At 44.0% G+C, this 19,734-nt stretch overlaps 1 protein-coding gene across 1 annotated transcript; it reads right to left on the reverse strand.

The window, feature by feature from the left end:
- Positions 1-7,755: 7,755 nt before the first annotated feature.
- LOC147974795 (uncharacterized) lies at positions 7,756-11,143 on the reverse strand. Its single transcript, XM_087519556.1, has 2 exons — positions 10,722-11,143; positions 7,756-7,996 (listed from the first exon to the last, which is right to left on the reverse strand). Exons 1-2 carry the CDS (start codon positions 10,969-10,971, stop codon positions 7,905-7,907), a joined length of 342 nt encoding a protein of 113 aa, XP_087375682.1. The 5' UTR covers positions 10,972-11,143; the 3' UTR covers positions 7,756-7,904.
- Positions 11,144-19,734: the final 8,591 nt, after the last annotated feature.

Here is a 19,734-nt window from a genome sequence, read left to right on the forward strand (position 1 = left end):
AGTTTCATTCGGTTTCTGCACGCAAGACCGCAATTCCGTAAGGACTGCAGGTCGCTTGCATGTTCCTTCAAATATGGTGACAAACACTCGGGAGAGATCCTCCCAAGTGTAAATGCTGCTGGGTGCTAACTGATTCAGCCACGCTCTAGCTGAGCCTTCTAACATGAGAGGCAGGTGCTTCATGGCTACCTCATCGTTCCCACCGTCAATCTGGACATCCACTCGGTAATCTTCGAGCCAAGTATCGGGCTTGGACTCACCGGTGAACTTACTAACTCCAGTCGCCAACCTGAAGTTGGGAGGAATTACAGCGGCTCTGATGGCTCGACTGAAACACTCCGGCCCTGAAACATGTACTCTGCTACTGGTAGGCGCATCTCTGTCGTGGCCTTCTCGGTAAGCTCTATTCCTGTCGACCAAACCTTGAACGAGAATGGATCTCGCATCAAAGCCTGGTTCCCTGGGGTCGACTGGAATTCTCCGCCCAACACTATGAGGGCGTCTGTCAACCTGCTGTCGAGGCACATATGATCCACTCCTCGGGGGAGGGGTTGGCACTCGACGTCGATCATCACGATCAAATCGGTGATCATACTGCTCATTCCTTCTATACTGATCACGCCGGTCTCCACGTCCCTCACGCCTCAGAGGCGATCTTGGGCTGTGAGCCGACTGGACTATATCCGCTGCAATGGATCGACTGTGGATCCTGTTCTGCGACTGAGAAACAGCGGAATTCTGGTCTCCCGCTGCCCGGAGCAACGCTCTGATTTGCAACAAGCCTCTACCAGCCTCTGACTGGGAGGGCTGAATCGACTCTGCTATACGGGCCGCAGCCGCCAAATTCTGAATTGGAGTACGATATACCTGCGGGGGCGGAAAGAGTTGACGTCGACTGGATTCTGGAGCCCGTTGACGCGCTCGCTCGTCGAGTATTCGCTGGAGATTCTCCAGTCGAGTGCGCTCGGCCAAGTTAGCCAAGCGCGCATCCTCCAAGGCTCGGGCCTCAGGGGTTTCTGCAACGATAGGAGTGTGGAGTGCATCCATGTTCCGGCGGCGAAGCTCCTCCCGCTGCAACGACGTGAGAGGCTCGGGGAGATACTCCTCGTGAGGACGCGACGGGTCGCCCCCATCCGCACCTCCGTCAGCGCGGGGGAAACTGGGAGGACTGTGTGGCCCATCGATCACCAGAACCTCTGCAGCTGGGTCACTGCTGTCGCATTCGGATGCGGTCTCTGCGGAGCCAGTCGACAGGTCGAACAGGCCGTAGAGGGATAAACTCAAGCAATATGATATAAACCCCACCTTTTTATCGTCGATGGCAACAATACAATACATGTCGTTTCCCTTTCTGTCACTGGGATCGAGCACGACAAGATTGAACCCAAAGCTAAGCACTTCTCCCATTGCAAGAAAGATCAATCTAGTAGGCCAAACCAAACTGATACTTCGAAGAGACTGTCGTGGTTCTAACTCTGACAGTGATGTAGGGGGTATGTATGGAGAGGCTAGATCTTAGCTATGGAGGAGTTGTAAGCACACGAGGATTACGAGTTCAGGCCCTTCTTGGAGGAAGTAACAACCCTACGTCTCGGTGCCCGGAGGCGGTCGACTGAATTATGTGTGTATGAATAACAGGGGTGCCCCCCTTGATACTGAGGAGGGGGTGGCTTATATAGAGTTCGCCAGGCCCCTCCAGCCCTCAGTAATGCAAGGTTTAAAGTACATTAAGACTGGGGGTTACTGGTAACGCCCCTAATAAAGTGCTATGATGACCATAAAAGCTACTTAATGACCGACCGTTTGCGTGCAGGGTGACTTTAGATCTCCTGGCAGTCGAGTGGTTGGAATTTGGTCGAGTGATTGCTTCGTGGTCGAGTGTCTTGAATCTGTCGAGTGGGATACCTCCAAGTCGATTGAAAGGTGACTTCTTCTAGGGATGTCCTTGGGTAGGGTACCTAGGACAGGTCCATGCCCCTATCCTAGGTACATAGCTTCATCAGAGACTTGCAAAGATAATCAATCATACCTAAAAGATTTCAGAGAAAAAGAATCAAATATTGTTCATAGATAGACTTGATCAAAAACCCACAATTCATTGGATCTCGACAAACACACCGCAAAAAGAGTTACATCGAATAGATCTCCAAGAAGATCGACGAGAACTTTGTATTGAGAATCAAAGAGAGAGAAGAAGCCATCTAGCTAATAACTATGGACCCGAAGGTCTGAAGTAAACTACTCACACATCACCATAGAGGCCATGGAGTTGATGTAGAGGCCCTCCGTGATCGATGCCCCCTCCGGCGGAGCTCCGGAAAAGGCCCCAAGATGGGATCTCTTGGGTATAGAAGGTTGTGGCGGTGGAAATAGGGTTTCGTGGTGCTCCTGGTTGTTTTCAGGGTATATGAGTATATATAGGAGGAAGAAGTAGGTCGGTTGAGCCAGGAGGGGCCCACGAGGGGGAGGGCGCGCCCCCTGCCTCGTGGACTCCTTGTTTGTTTCTTGACGTCCACTCTAAGACCTCTGGATCGCGTTTGTTCCAAAAATAGCTCTCCCGAAGGTTTCATTCCATTTGGATTCTGTTTGATATTCCTTTTATGTGAAACACTGAAATAGGCAAAAAACAACAATTTGCACTGGGCCTTGGGTTAGTAGGTTAGTCCCAAAAATAATATAGAAGTGTAAAATAAAGCCCATTAACATCGAAAACAGATAACATAATATCATGGAACAATCAAAAATTATAGATACGTTGGAGACATATCAAGCATCCCCAAGATTAATTCCTGCTCGTCCTCGAGTAGGTAAATGATAAAAACATAATTTTTGATGTGGAATGCTACCTAACATAATTCTCAATGTAATTCTCTTGATAGTGGCATGAATATTCAGATCTGAAAGATTCAAGACAAAAGTTTAATATTGACATAAAAATAATAATACTTCAAGCATACTAACTAAGCAATTATGTCTTCTCAAAATAACATGGCCAAATAAAGTTATCCCTACAAAATCATATAGTCTGGATATGCTCTATCTTCACCACAAAAAGTATTTAAATCATGCACAACCCCGATGACAAGCCAAGCAATTGTTTCATACTTTTGATGTTCTCAAACTTTTTCAATCTTCACGCAATACATGAGCGTGAGCCATGGACATAGCACTATATGTGGAATAGAATGGTGGTTGTGGAGAAGACAAAAAGGAGAAGATAGTCTCACATCAACTAGGCGTATCAATGGGCTATGGAGATGCCCATGAATAGATATCAATGTGAGTGAGTAGGGATTGCCATGCAACGGATGCACTAGAGCTATAAGTGTATGAAATCTCAAAAAGAAACTAAGTGGGTGTGCATCCAACTTGCTCGCTCACGACGACCTAGGGCATTTGAGGAAGCCCATCATTGGAATATACAAGCCAAGTTCTATAATGTAAAATTCTCACTACTATATGAAAGTGATAACATATGAGACTCTCTATCATGAAGATCGTGGTGCTACTTTGAAGAACAACTGTGGAAAAACGATAGTAACATTGCCCCCTTTTCTCTCATTTTTTTATTTGGGCCTTTTTTATGGCCTCTTTTTTATTTTATTTTTCGTCCAGAGTCTCATCCCGACTTGTGGGGGAATCATAGTCTCCATCATCCTTTCCTCACTTGGGACAATGCTCTAATAATTCTCTCTTTTTCTCTCATTTTTTTATTTGGGCCTTTTTTATGGCCTCTTTTTTATTTTATTTTTCGTCCAGAGTCTCATCCCGACTTGTGGGGGAATCATAGTCTCCATCATCCTTTCCTCACTTGGGACAATGCTCTAATAATGATGATCATCACACTTTATTTACTTACAACTCAAGAATTACAACTCGATTCTTATTACAAAATATGACTCTATGTGAATGCCTCCAGCGGTGTACCGGGATATGCAATGACTCATGAGTGACATGTATGAAAGAATTATGAACGGTGGCTTTGCCACAAATATGATGTCAACTACATGATCATGCAAAGCAATATGACAATGATGAAGCGTGTCATAACAAATGGAATGGTGGAAAGTTGCATGGCAATATATGTCGGAATGGCTATGGAAATGCCATAATAGGTAGGTATGGTGGCTGTTTTGAGGAAGGTATACGGTGGGTTTATGGTACCAGCGAAAGTTGCGTGGTACTAGAGAGGCTAGTAATGGTGGAAGTGTGAGAGTGCGTATAATCCATGGACTCAACATTAGTCATAAAGAACTCATATACTTATTGCAAAAATTTATTAGTTACCGAGACAAAGTACTATGCGCATGCTCCAAGGGGGATAGATTGGTAGGAAAATACCATCGCTCATCCCCGACCGCCACTCATAAAGAAGACAATCAATAAATAAATCATGCTCCGACTTCATCACATAACGGTTCACCATACGTGCATGCTACGGGAATCACAAACTTTAGAACAAGTATTTCTCAAATTCACAACTACTCAACTAGCATACTCTAATATCACCATCTCCATATCTCAAAACAATCATCAAGTATCAAACTTCTCATAGTATTCAATGCACTTTTTATGATAGTTATTATTATACCGATCTTGGATGCCTATCATATTAGGACTAAATTCATAACCAAAGAAAATTACCATGTTGTTTTAAAGGACTCTCAACATAATGTAAGTGAAGCATGAGAGATCAATAATTTCTATAAAATAAAACCACCACCGTGCTCTAAAAGATATAAGCGAAGCACTAGGGAAAAACTATCTAGCTCAAAAGATATAAGTGAAGCACATAGAGTATTCTAATAAATTCCGATTCATGTGTGTCTCTCCCAAAAGGTGTATACAGCAAGGATGATTGTGGTGAACTAAAAATCAAAGACTCAAATCATATAAGACGCTCCAAGCAAAACACATGTCATGTGGTGAATAAAAATATAGCTCCAAGTAAAGTTACCGATGGACGAAGACGAAAGAGGGGATGCCTTCCCGGGCATCCCCAAGCTTAGGCTTTTGGTTGTCCTTGAATTTTACCTCGGGGTGCCTTGGGCATCCCCAAGCTTAGGCTCTTGCCACTCCTTATTCCATAATCCATCAAATCTTTACCCAAAACCTGAAAACTTCACAACACAAAACTTAAAAGAGAATCTCGTGAGCTCCGTTAATAAAAGAAAACAAACCACCACTTCATGGTACTGTAATGAAATCATTCTTTATTTATATTGGTGTTAAATCTACTGTATTCCAACTTTTCTATGGTTCATACACTCAAGTACTAGCCATAGATTCATCAAAATAAGCAAACAACACACGAAAAACAGAATCTGTCAAAAACAGAAAAGTCTATAGTAATGTGGAGGTTTCGAATACTTCTGGAACCCCAAAAATTCTAAAATAAATGTCTGGGAGTGAGGTATTTATCTATTAATCATCTGCCAAAATAATTACCTAAATAGAACTGTCCAGTAAAAAAATGGCAGCAAATCTCGTGAGCGCTAATGTTTCTGTTTTTTACAGCAAGATCGGAAAGACTTTCCCCAAGTCTTCCCAAAGGTTCTACTTGGAACAAACACTAATTAAAAGCATAAAACCACATCTAAACAGAGGCTAGATGAAATATTTATTACTAAATAGAATCAAAAAGCAAGAAACAAAAATAAAAATGGGTTGCCTCCCAACAAGCGCTATCGTTTAACGCCCCTAGCTAGGCATAAAAGCAAGGATAGATCTAGGTATTGTCATCTTTGGTATGCAATTCTTCAATAGAACACTTATAACCCTTAGGAGTTTCCTTCTTTTTATTAATGATTAAACTCCTCAGCAAGAAATTAAGAAAATCATTGGTAGCAAAAGGTTCCTTATTGATAGCGAGAAAGTTGAGGTGAATACTTATGGATTTGAGATCCCCATTTTCCTTACTAGAAGTTTCACCCTTATTTTTATGAACGTACATTAGTTTGGAAACTTTGGTAGGAGGATTTTAAGTATTCCTTACGGCAGAAAAAGAGGACCCCAAGTTGGTAATAATTCCCTCAAGTTTATCAATTCTAGTGGAATCTTGGTCTATTCTTTCATTAACTACGGGTTCTTTTTCTTTAAAACTTTTCAGAGTAACTCCTACCTTAGATCCATATTGGGTAATTTGGTTGTGGATCTTTTTTATCAAAATTCTCAATCAATTCCACAGTGGAAACTTTATTTTCAATAATATCGAGCCTTTGCATAACATGTTCCAAAGTTAACATAGTTCCATTAACCAAGAGAGGTGGTGTGCCAAACAAATCTATCATAGCATTATAAGAATCAAAAGTGTGGCTACCAAAGAAATTTCCTTCGGTAATGGTATCAAGAATATATCTATTCCAAGTAATGATGCCTAGATAAAAATTGCGAAGAAGAACGGAAGTAGATAGCTTCCCAGTAGATATATTTTGCGCATTGCAAATTTTGTACCAAGCATCTTTTAGATTTTCTCCCTCCCTTTGTTTAAAATTAAGGACCTCATTCTCGGGAGACAAAGGAGTAGATAAAGGACTAGCCATAACGACGAAACAAGCGAAAGAAAAAGCGAACAGAAAAAGAGGGCAAATAAAACGGCAAGGGTGTAGTGGGGGAGAGGAAAACGAGAGGCAAATGGCAAATAATGTAATGCGAGGGATAAGAGTTTGTGATGGGTACTTGGTATGTCTTGACTTGTGCGTAGACTCCCCGGCAACGGCGCCATAAATCCTTCTTGCTACCTCTTGAGCACCGCGTTGGTTTTCCCTTGAAGAGGAAAGGGTGATGCAACAAAGTAGTGTAAGTATTTCCCTCAGTTTTTAAGAACCAAGGTATCAATCCAGTAGGAGGCCACACGCAAGTCCCTCGTACCTACACAAACAAATAAGAACCTCGCAACCAACGCGATAGAGGGGTTGTCAATCCCTTCACGGTCACTTACGAGAATGAGATCTGATAGAGATAATAATAATAAGATAAATATTTTTGGTCTTTTTATGATATAGATTGAAAGTAAAGATTGCAAAGTAAAATAGATTGGAAACTTATATGATAAAAGATAGACCCGGGGGGCATAGGTTTCACTAGTGGCTTCTCTCAAGATAGCATAAGTATTACGGTGGGTGAACAAATTACTGTCGAGCAATTGATAGAAAAGCGAATAATTATGAGAATATCTAGGCATGATCATGTATATAGGCATCACGTCCGTGACAAGTAGACCGACTCCTGCCTGCATCTACTACTATTACTCCACACATCGACCGCTATCCAGCATGCATCTAGAGTATTAAGTTCACAAGAACAGAGTAACGCATTAGGTAAGATGACATGATGTAGAGGGATAAACTCAAGCAATATGATATAAACCCCACCTTTTTATCCTCGATGGCAACAATACAATACATGTCGTTTCCCTTTCTGTCACTGGGATCGAGCACGGCAAGATTGAACCCAAAGCTAAGCACTTCTCCCATTGCAAGAAAGATCAATCTAGTAGGCCAAACCAAACTGATAATTCAAAGAGAATTGCAAAGATAACCAATCATACATAAAAGATTTCAGAGAAGAATCAAATATTGTTCATAGATAGACTTGATCATAAACTATGACGCCGCCGATTTGACCGTACACTAATCATACACGAAAACGTGTACGATCAAGATCAGGGACTCACGGGAAGATATCACAACACAACTCCACAAATAAAATAAGTCATACAAGCATCATATTACAAGCCAGGGGCCTCGAGGGCTCGAATACAAGAGCTCGATCATAGACGAGTCAGCGGAAGCAACAATATCTGAGTACAGACATAAGTTAAACAAGTCTGCCTTAAGAAGGCTAGCACAAACTGGGATACAGATCGAAAGAGGCGCAGGCCTCCTGCCTGGGATCCTCCTAAACTACTCCCGGTCGTCGCCAGCGGGCTGCATGTAGTAGTAGGCACCTCCCGAGTAGTAGTAGTCGTCATCGACAGTGGCGTCTGGCTCCTGGGCTCCAACGTCTGGTCGCAGCAATCGGGTATAGAAAGGGGGAAAAGAGGGAGCAAAGCAACCGTGAGTACTCATCCAAAGTACTCGCAAGCAAGGAGCTACACTACATATGTATGCATTGGTATCAAATGGAATAAGGGTATCATACATGGACTGAACTGCAGAATGCCGGAATAAGAGGGGGATAGCTAGTGCTATTGAAGACTACGCTTTTGGCCACCTCCATCTTGCAGAATGTAGAAGAGAGTAGATGGTAAGTTCACCAAGTAGCATCGTATAGCATAATCCTACCTGGCGATCCTCTCCTCATCGCCTTGTTAGAGAGCGACCACCGGGTTGTATCTGGCACTTGGAAGGGTGTGTTTTATTAAGTATCCGGTTCTAGTTGTCATAAGGTCAAGGTACAACTCCAAGTCGTCCCGTTACCGAAGATCACGGCTATTCGAATAGATTAACTTCCCTGCAGGGGTGCACCACATTTCCCAACACGCTCGATCCCCTTTGTTCGGACACACTTTTTTGGGTCATGCCCGGCCTCGGAAGATCAACACGTCGCAGCCCTACCTAGGCACAACACAGAGGTCAGCACGCTGGTCTAAGTCTGGGCCCATCGCCCATTGCACACCTGCACGTTGCGTACGCGGCCGGTGAGCAGACCTAGCCTCCCTTATACAAGAGTGGGCGTTCCGGTCCAACCCGGCGCGCGCCGCTCAGTCGCTGACGTCACGAAGGCTTCGACTGATACCACAACATCGAGTGCCCATAACTGTCCCCGCGTAGATGGTTAGTGCGTATAGGCCAATGGCCAGACTCAGATCAAATACCAAGATCTCGTTAAGCGTGTTAAGTATTCGCGAACGCCGACCAGGGCCAGGCCCACCTCTCTCCTAGGTGGTCTCAACCTGCCCTGCCGCTCCGCCTCAAAGTAACAGTCGGGGGCCATCGGGAACTCAGGCCCACCACTACCTGGATGGAGCCACCTGCCCCTTCAGCCCCCATCTCCTAATAGTATCACCGATAATGTAACAGTGTAAAGTATATAGTATATGCCCGTGATCACCTCCCGAAGTGATCACGACCCAGTAGTATAGCATGGCAGACGGACAAGAGTGTAGGGCCACTGATGATAAACTAGCATCCTATACTAAGCATTAGGATTGCAGGTAAAGGTAACAACAGTAGTAGCAAGGACAGGCTATGCATCGGGATAGGATTAACGGAAAGCAGTAACATGCTACACTACTCTAATGCAAGCAGTATAGAGAAGAGTAGGCGATATCTGGTGATCAAGGGGGGGGGGCTTGCCTGGTTGCTCTGCAGATCTGCAGACAGAAACGGACCCTCGAAGGTGAAGTAGTCGATCACTGGTTCAACCGCGGTCTCGGGGTCTACCGGAAAGAAATAACGGAGGGGGGACACAATAAATAACAGAGCAATCAAAGCTTTCCAAAGGATAACATGGCAATACGCGGTGCTAGGGGCGACCTAACGCAGTGCTACACGATACAGACGGAGCGGGAAAATATCCGGAAGGGTTTTCCCGGCGTTGGTATTTTTCGGACAAATGAAAGGAGGGGGACGGTTCCATGTTCAGCATGCTAGAGGCATGTGATAGAAGAACGGGTGGCATTCGGATTCACCATATTTTTCTGAATGTTTTTCATATATAAAACATTTTCATCTGACTTAAGGTTATTTTACTATGAATTTCTAAAGTTTTAATAGCAGTTTGGAATTCTTTTAATTTAAAAATAAAACAAAAATTAGTTTTGTCACCTAGTACTATCCTAGCCATAGTGCAAGATAGGTAGGGTCACGGTCAAAGTCAACAGTTGACTAGTCAACATATGAACAATGTAGGGGCCACATGTCATTGACTTAGACTTTTATGAAAATTTGTTTTTCTTTAAACTAACCGTGGGTCCACATGTCATCTATTATTAGACTAACTTGGCAGTAATTTTAATCCTAAGCTAAAGTAGTCCTATTTAACACAAGGGGCTAGCCACACACGGTTGTGGCCAAGCCGGCCACACACACACGGCACACACACCACACACAACACACGCAGCACGCAACGCACACACGACCGCTATGGCCACGGCCATGGCCAGCCGTAGCAGCGGCGGATGGCGGCGCCGGCAAACAAGCAGCAGCATCAGCAAGCGGTGGCAGTACACAACGGCAGCAGCAGTTAGGAGCAGCAGGAGGAGGAAAGACAGCAGCGCAGCGGCAACGGCAGGAAGCAGCAGTAGGAAGCAGTCAAACGCAGCCGAGCTTGAGCGGCAGTAGCGGCAAGAGTTTGACGAAGGCGAGGCTGCGCCTCGAGTACGAGCACCGCGGGAGGGGCGTCTGCCTAGCAGGGGCCTAGTGAAGCTACCTGCGGTGGTTCGAGCTGCGGTTTGGTCCTACGGTGAGCTGACGCTCGCGCGGATCCACATGGAGGCGTCGGGGAGCGCGGGGTGCTATGTAGCGACAACGGCGATGGGCGAGGCGGCAGCCGGAGCACTGTTCGGAAGCAAACACCGTTTGGCGAGGCGAGAGGCCAAAGCAATGGCACGGGCGGCCTCACGGGGACGTCTCAAGCACGTGGACGTGCTATTCTGGCCCTGGATACGAACGACTGCGACGGGGCGAGCTCCACGACGGAGATAAGCTACGGAGATGGCGGCGCTACTACTAGCGGGCGTGTCCGAGGGAGATGGGTGAGGGGGAGAGAAGAGCGACGGCTCACCGAGTGGCACACGGCGGCCGACGGGGGCTTAGGAGCTGCCGGGGCGACGAATTCGACGGAGCTCGCCGGCGGTGGTCCGAGGGAGAGGAAGAAGCGGGCGGTGTCGAGGCAGCTCGTCAGCTCCAATCCAGGGGCGCAGGTGACGGAGGAGAGGGCAGCGATCCCCCTGGACAGGTCGGGGCGGCGAGAAGGCCACGGTGGCCACGCCGGCGTCGAGGCAGTGGCGACGGCGGCTCGGTTCATCGAGGGGAAGAGAGGAGCGGCGCGAGGGAGAGAGATGCAAGGGGCCGGCTAGGGTTTTAGCCCAGGGAAGATATAGGCGAGGGGAAGCGGTGGATGGGCGCCACAGCATCGCCCGGTGCCGTGGCGGCAATCGCCGGTGTCCACCGTAACGGTGAACAAGGGAGATGGGGAGGGAGCGTGCGTCTGGGCCAGCCTGCTAGGTAGATGGGCCTTGAGGCCCAGGTAGGGAGGTTTGTTTTATTTCTTTTGTTTTGCCTTGTAATTATCTTTTAACTTTTCTGTTTTATTTATTTTATTTAAGTTTCACATTATTTTGGTTTAGTTAAAACACAAAAGTAGTTTCTAAATTAGTACTACCGCTTATACCTCTGCCACAAAAGGTTTCACTCTTAAATAAAATAGTTTAGCATTTTTTAAATTATAAAAGGCATTCAATTAATTGTTTTAGCTACTGTTTTAATCATTTTGAGCACTTAAACATTTTATAAAATTTTGGTTTCTTCACCAACAATATTTACGAATTATTTTCCATAGCTTGCATATTTTAGTTTTGATATTTGAAAACTTTTATTGTTGACATTAATTTGAATTTGAATTTTGAAACGGTTTCGAATTAACGCGAGATTAGCCACTGTAATCGGGGTGACGTGGCATCATTAGCAGAGGTTCACTGTAGCTTGAGTATCCGGGAGTCACATAAACCCACAATTCATTGGATCTCGACAAACACACCGCAAAAAGAGTTACATCGAATAGATCTCCAAGAAGATCGACGAGAACTTTGTATTGAGAATCAAAGAGAGGGAAGAAGCCATCTACCTAATAACTATGGACCCAAAGGTCTGAAGTAAACTACTCACACATCACCGTAGAGGCCATGGAGTTGATGTAGAGGCCCTCCGTGATTGATGCCCCCTCCGGCGGAGCTCCGGAAAAGGCCCCAAGATGGGATCTCTTGGGTACAGAAGGTTGTGGCGGTGGAAATAGGGTTTCGTGGTGCTCCTGATTGTTTTCAGGGTATATGAGTATATATAGGAGGAAGAAGTAGGTCGGTTGAGCCAGGAGGGGCCCACGAGGGGGAGGGCGCGCCCCCTGCCTCGTGGACTCCTTGTTTGTTTCTTGACATCCACTCCAAGTCCTCTCGATCACGTTTGTTCCAAAAATAGCTCTCCCGAAGGTTTCATTCCATTTGGATTCTGTTTGATATTCCTTTTCTGCGAAACACTGAAATAGGCAAAGAAACAACAATTTGCACTGGGCCTTGGGTTAGTAGGTTAGTCCCAAAAATAATATAAAAATGTAAAATAAAGCCCATTAACATCGAAAACAGATAATATAATAGCATGGAACAATCAAAAATTATAGATACATTGGAGACGTATCAGGCATCACTGGAACTGACTTCTGTGATGAACTACTTTCCAATTCGAGAGAAGGTACAACTACCTCGTCAAGTTCCAATTTCCTCCCACTCACTTCTTTCGAGAGAAACTCCTTCTCTAGAAAGGATCCATTCTTAGCAACAAATATTTTGCCTTCGGATCTGTGATAGAAGGTGTACCCAATAGTTTTTTTGGGTATCCTATGAAGACGCACTTCTCCGATTTGGGTTCGAGCTTATCAGGCTGAAGCTTTTTCACATAAGTATCGCAACCCCAAATTTTAAGAAACGGCAGTTTCATTTTTTGCGAAACCAAAGTTCATATGGTGTCGTCTCAACAGATTTAAATGGTGCCCTGTTTAATGTAAATGCAGCTATCCCTAATGCATAACCCCAAAACGGTAGTGGTAAATCGGTAAGAGACATCATAGATCGCACCATATCTAATAAAGTACAGTTACGACGTTCGGACACACCATTACGCTGTGGTGTTCCAGTTGGCGTGAGCTGCGAAACTATTCCACATTGTTTCAAATGAAGGCCAAACTCGTAACTCAAATATTCGCCTCCATGATCAGATCGTAGAAACTTTATTTTCTTGTTACGATGATTTTCCATTTTACTCTGAAATTCTTTGAACTTTTCAAATGTTTCAGACTTGTGTTTCATTAAGTATATATTCCCATATCTTCTCAAATCATCTGTGAAGGTCAGAAAATAACGATACCCGCCGCGAGCCTCAACACTCATTGGATCGCATACATCAGTATGTATTATTTCCAATAAGTCAGTGGCTCGCTCCAATGTTTCAGAGAACGGAGTCTTAGTCATCTTGCCGATGAGGCATGGTTCGCAAGCATCAAGTGATTCATAATCAAGTGATTCCAAAAGCCCATCTGCATGGAGTTTCTTCATGCTCTTTACACCAATATGACCTAAACGGCAGTGTCATAAATAAGTTGCACTATCATTATTAACTTTGCATCTTTTGGCATCAATATTATGAATATGTGTATCACCACGATCGAGATTCAACAAAAATAGACCACTCATCAAGGGTGCATGAACATAAAATATATTACTCATATAAATAGAACAACCATTATTCTCTGATTTAAATGAATAACCGTCTCGCATTAAACAAGATCCAGATATAATGTTCATGCTCAACGATGGCACCAAATAATAATTATTCAGGTCTAAAACTAATCCCGAAGGTAGATGTAGAGGTAGCATGCCGATGGTGATCACATCGACCTTGGAATCATTTCCGACGCGCATCGTCATCTCGTCCTTAGCCAATCTCCGTTTAATCCATAGCCCCTGTTTCGAGTTGCAAATATGAGCAACAGAACTAGTATAAAATGCCCAGGCGCCACTACGAGCATTAGTAAGGTACACATCAATAACATGTATATCAAATATACCTTTCACTTTGCTATCCTTCTTAACCGCCAAATACTTGGGGCAGTTTCTCTTCCAGTGACCAATCCCTTTGCAGTAGAAGCACTCAGTTTCGACTTAGGTCAAGACTTGGGTTTCTTCCCAGGAGCAGCAACTTGCTTGCTTTTATTCTTGAAGTTCCCCTTCTTTCCTTTGCCCTTTTTCTTGAAACTAGTGGTTTTGTTAACCATCAACACTTGATGCTCCTTCTTGATTTCTACCTCCGCAACTTTGAGCATTGCGAATAGCTCGGGAATAGTCTTTTCCATCCCTTGCATATTATAGTTCATCACGAATCCTTTGTAGCTTGGTGGCAATGATTGAAGAACTCTGTCAATAACACTATCATTCGGATGATTAACTCCCATCTGAGTCAAGTGGTTATGGTACCCAGACATTCTGAGTATGTGTTCACTGACAGAACTGTTCCCCTCCATCTTGCAGCTATAGAACTTGTTGGAGACTTCATATCTCAGGCATTTGCTTGAAATATTAACTTCAACTCTTGGAACATCTCATATGGTCCATGACGTTCAAAACGTCTTTGAAGTCCTGATTCTAAGCTGTAAAGCATGGCACACTGAACTATCGATTAGTCATCAGATTTAGCTTGCCACACGTTCATAATGTCTGGAGTTGCTCCTGCAGCAGGCCTTGCACCTAGCAGTGCATCAAGGACGTAATTCTTCTGTGCAGCAATGAGGATAATCCTCGAGTTATAGACCCAGTCCGTGTAGTTGTTGTTGGGGAATGTAGTAATTCAAAAATTATCCTATGATGACGCAAGATCTAACTAGGAGATGCATAGCAACGAGAGGGGAGAGTGTGTCCACGTACCCTCATAGACCGAAAGTGAAAGCGTTTAGTAACACGGTTGATGTAGTCGAACGTCTTCACGATCCAACCGATCCTAGCACCGAACATACGGCACCTCTGTGTTCAACACACGTTCAGCACGATGACATCCCTCGAGCTCTTGATCCAGTTGAGTACGAGGGAGAGTTCCTGTCAGCACAACGGCGTGGCGATGGTGATGATGAAGTTACCGGCGCAGGGCTTCGCTTAAGCACTACGACGATATGACCGAGGTGGTAAACTGTGGAGGAGGGCACCGCACACGGCTAAGAGATTGCATGTTCTGCTTTGGGGTGTCCCCTGCCCACGTATATAAAGGAGGGGGGAGGAGGCCAGCCTAGGAGGGGCGCGCGCCATAGGGGAGTCCAACTAGGACTCTGAATCCTAGTTGGAGTCCCCTTCCTTTTCCAAGAGGGAGAGAGAGGGAAGGAGGAAGAGAGGGAGAAGGAAAGAGGGGGGCACCGCCCCTCCTAGTCTAATTCAGACCAGCCATGGGAGGGGGCGTCCACCCCTTGCGGCCCTTCTCTCCTTTCCACTAAATCCCATTAAGGCCCATTACTTCCCCGGGGGGTTCCCGTAACCTCCCGGTACTCCGGAAAATACCTGAATCACTTCGGAACCATTCCGATGTCCGAATATAACCTTCCAATATATCGATCTTTACCTCTCGACATTTCGAGACTCCTCATCATGTACATGATCTCATTAGGGACTCCGAAAAAACTTCGGTCATCAAATCATATAACTCATAATATAGATCATCATCGAACGTTAAGCGTGTGGACCCTACGGGTTCGAAAACTATGTAGACATGACCGAGACACATCTCCAGTCAATAACCAATAGCGGAACCTGGATGCTCATATTGGCTCCTACATATTCTACGAAGATCTTTATCGGCCAAACCGCATAATGATAACCCACAAGTATTGGGGATCGCAACAGTTTTCGAGGGTAAAGTATTCAACCCAAATTTATTGATTCGACACAAGGGGAGCCAAAGAATACTCTCAAGTATTAGCAGCTGAGTTTTCAATTCAACCACACCTGGAAACTTAATATCTGCAGCAAAGTATTTAGTAGCAAAGTAATATGATAGTAGTGGTAACGGTAGCAAAAGGTAACAGTAGTAAAAGTAATGTTTTTGGTATTTTGTAGTGATGATAGCAATAGCAACGGGAAAGTAAATAAGCGAAGAACAATATATGGAAAGCTCATAGGCAATGGATCGGTGATGGAGAATTATGCCGGATGCGGTTCATCATGTAACAGTCATAACCTAGGGTGACACAGAACTAGCTCCAGTTCATTGATATAATGTAGGCATGTATTCCGAATATAGTCATATGTGCTTATGGAAAAGAACTTGTATGACATCTTTTGTCCTACCCTCCCGTGGCAGCGGGGTCCTTATGGAAACTAAGGGATATTAAGGCCTCCTTTTAATAGAGTACCGGAACAAAGCATTAACACATAGTGAATACATGAACTCCTCAAACTACGGTCATCACCGGTAAGTATCCCGATTATTGTCACTTCGGGGTTAACGGATCATAACACACAATAAGTGACTATAGACTTGCAAGATAGGATCAAGAACACTCATATATTGATGAAAACATAATAGGTTCAGATCTGAAATCATGGCACTCGGGCCCTAGTGACAAGCATTAAGCATAGCAAAGTCATAGCAACATCAATCTCAGAACATAGTGGATACTAGGGATCAAACCCTAACAAAACTAACTCGATTACATGATAGATCCCATCCAACCCATCACCGTCCAGCAAGCCTACGATGGAATTACTCATGCACGGCGGTGAGCATTATGAAATTGGTGATGGAGGATGGTTGATGATGACGATGGCGACGGATTCCCCTCTCTGGAGCCCCGAACGGACTCCAGACCAGCCCTCCCGAGAGGTTTTAGGGCTTGGCGGCGGCTCCGTATCGTAAAACGCGATGAATTCTTCTCTCTGATTTTTCTCTCCCTGAAACATAATATATAGAGTTGGAGTCGGAGAGGCACCAGGGGGCCCACGAGGTAGGGGGCGCGCCCCCACCCTCGTGGAGAGGTGGTGGGCCCCCTGGCCTTCATCTTTTGCAGGTATTTTTTATATTTTCCAAAAAGTTGGTCCATGAAGTTTCAGGTCATTCCGAGAACGTTTCTTTCTGCACATAAATAACACCATGGTAATTCTGCTGAAAACAACGTCAGTCCGGGTTAGTTCCATTCAAATCATGCAAGTTAGAGTCCAAAACAAGGGCAAAAGTGTTTAGAAAAGTAGATACGTTGGAGACATATCAACTCCCGCAAGTTTAAACCTTTGCTTGTCCTCAAGCAATTCAATTGACAAACTGAAAGTGATAAAGAAAAACTTTTACAAACTCTGTTTGCTCTTGTTGTTGTAAATATGTAAAGCCAGCATTCAAGTTTTCAGCAAAGATTATAACTAACCACATTCGCAATAACGCTCAGGTCTCAAGTTTACTCATATCAATAGCATAATCAACTAGCGAGCAATAATAATAAATCTTGGATGACAACACTTTCTCAAAACAATCATAATATGATATAACAAGATGGTATCTCGCTAGCCCTTTCTGAGACCGCAAAACATAAATGTAGAGCACCTTTAAAGACCAAGGACTGACTAGACATTGTAATTCATGGTAAAAGAGATCCAGTCAAGTCATACTCAATGTAAAATAATAGTAATCAATGCAAATGACAGTGGTGCTCTCCAACTAGTGCTTTTTAATAAGAGGATGATGACTCAGCATAAAAGTAAATAGATAGGCCCTTCGCAGAGGGAAGCAGGGATTTGTAGAGGTGCCAGAGCTTGGTTTTGAAACAGAGGTGAATAATATTTTGAGCGGTACACTTTCATTGTCAACATAACCACTAAGAGATGGCGGTATCTTCCATGCTACACACATTATAGGTGGTTCCCAAACAGAATGGTAAAGTTTATACTCCCCCTTCCACCAACAAGCATCAATCCATGGCTTGCTCGAAACAACGAGTGCCTCCAACTAACAAGAGTCCCAGGGGGAGTTTTGTTTGCAATTATTTTGATTTAGTTTGCATAAAGCATGGGACTGGGCATCCCGGTGACCAGCCATTTATATCGTGAGTGAGGAGCGGAGTCCACTCCTCTTGAGAATAACCCGCCTAACATGGAAGATACAGACAGCCCTAGTTGATACATGAGCTATTCGAGCATACAAAACAGGATATTTATTTGAAGGTTTAGAGTTTGGCACATACAAATTTACTTGGAACGGCAGGAAGATACCGTATATAGGTAGGTATAGTAGACTCATATGGAATAACTTTGGGGTTTAAGGGATTGGATGCACAAGCAGTATTCCTGCTTAGTACAGGTGAAGGCTAGCAAAATACTGGAAGCGACCAGCTAGAGAGCGACAACATTCATGAACATGCATTAAAATTAATCAACATAGAATGCAAGCATGAGTAGGATATAATCCACCATGAACATAAATATCATGAAGGCTATGTTGATTTTGTTTCAACTACATGCGTGAGCATGCGCCAAGTCAGGTCACCTAAATCATTCAGAGGAGGATACCACCCTATCATACCACATCACAACCATTTTAATAGCATGCTGGCACGCAAGGTAAACCATTATAACTCATAGCTAATCAAGCATGGCACAAGAAACTATGATCTCTAGTTGTCATTGCAAACATGTTTATTCATAATAGGCTGAATCAGGAACGATGAACTAATCATATTTACAAAAACAAAAGAGGTTGAGTTCATACCAGCTTTTCTCATCTCAGTTAGTCCATCATATATCGTCATAATTGCCTTTCACTTGCACGACTGAATAGTGTGAATAATAATAATAGTGCACGCGCATTGGACTAAGCTAGAATCTGCAAGCATTCAATAAACAGGAGAAGACAGGGCAATATGGGCTCTTTTGTCAGATCAACAAGTATGCATATAAGAGCCACTTCAACAATTTAATTATGGTCTTCTCCTATCGACCCCCAAAGAAAAGAAAATAAATAAAACTATTTACACGGGAAAGCTCCCATCAAGCAAAAGAAGAACAGGAAATATTTTTGGGTTTTCTTTTTAATTACTACTACAAGCATGGAAATTAAAACTAGCTAAAAGCTACAACTAATTTTTTTTGTTTTTTCTTAAGGTTTATTAAACACACAAGAAGAAAGCATAAAAAGGAAAATAAACTAGCATGGATGATACAATGAAAAAGTATGAGCACCGACATCTAGCAATGAGTGTGTGAACATAAATGTAATGTCGGTGGGAAATACGTACTCCCCCAAGCTTAGGCTTTTGGCCTAAGTTGGTATATGGCCACGGCTGGCCTGGCGGATATCCATAATAGTAGCTGGGGTCGTACTGCGATGCAGAAGAGGAAGACTCCGATTGCCACTGGCTGACAATCATCTCCGGATCCCACTGATAATTAGACTGTCGTGGAGGATCAACTTGTGGTTCCGGCTCTGGCTCCATGGCTGGTGCAGGGTTCCGATAGGCGTGAATAGCCTTTAACGGAACAAGGTACTGGCCTACAGATAAATCAAACAAAGAAGGAGTAGGCAGGGTAATAGTCTCAGGATGATGTTTATTAAAGAACAATTGATATTTAAGCTCTCCTTCCCTATTCTTAACAATAAAATCATGTGCCATCATACTTTTATAATCTAGATAAACACGAGGCAGCACCTTTTCTTCCTTCTCATAATGCCTAATAGGTATGTTAAAATGTGCAGCTAGGCGTGAAGCATAGATGCCTCCAAAGATGGGGCCCTTGGTACGGTTCAGACTTAACCGTTTGGCAATAATACCGCCCATACTAACAGAGTTATCACCGTATAAATCGTGGAGCAGAATAATAATATCAGGGATACTAAGGTTTCCACAGTTTCCGCGACCAATTAAACAACGACTAGCAAATAATGCAAAATAACGTAAAACAGGAAAATGTATGCTAGTGATTCGTGCATCGGAAACCTTCCTTGTTTCCCCTACAGTGATAGTATCAATAAACCCCCCCCACATCATCGCGATATGGTT

Source organism: Triticum urartu, chromosome 4A (genome assembly GCF_056163025.1).
Source record: "Triticum urartu cultivar PI428250 chromosome 4A, HENAU_Tu73, whole genome shotgun sequence".
Lineage (NCBI taxonomy): Eukaryota > Viridiplantae > Streptophyta > Magnoliopsida > Poales > Poaceae > Triticum > Triticum urartu.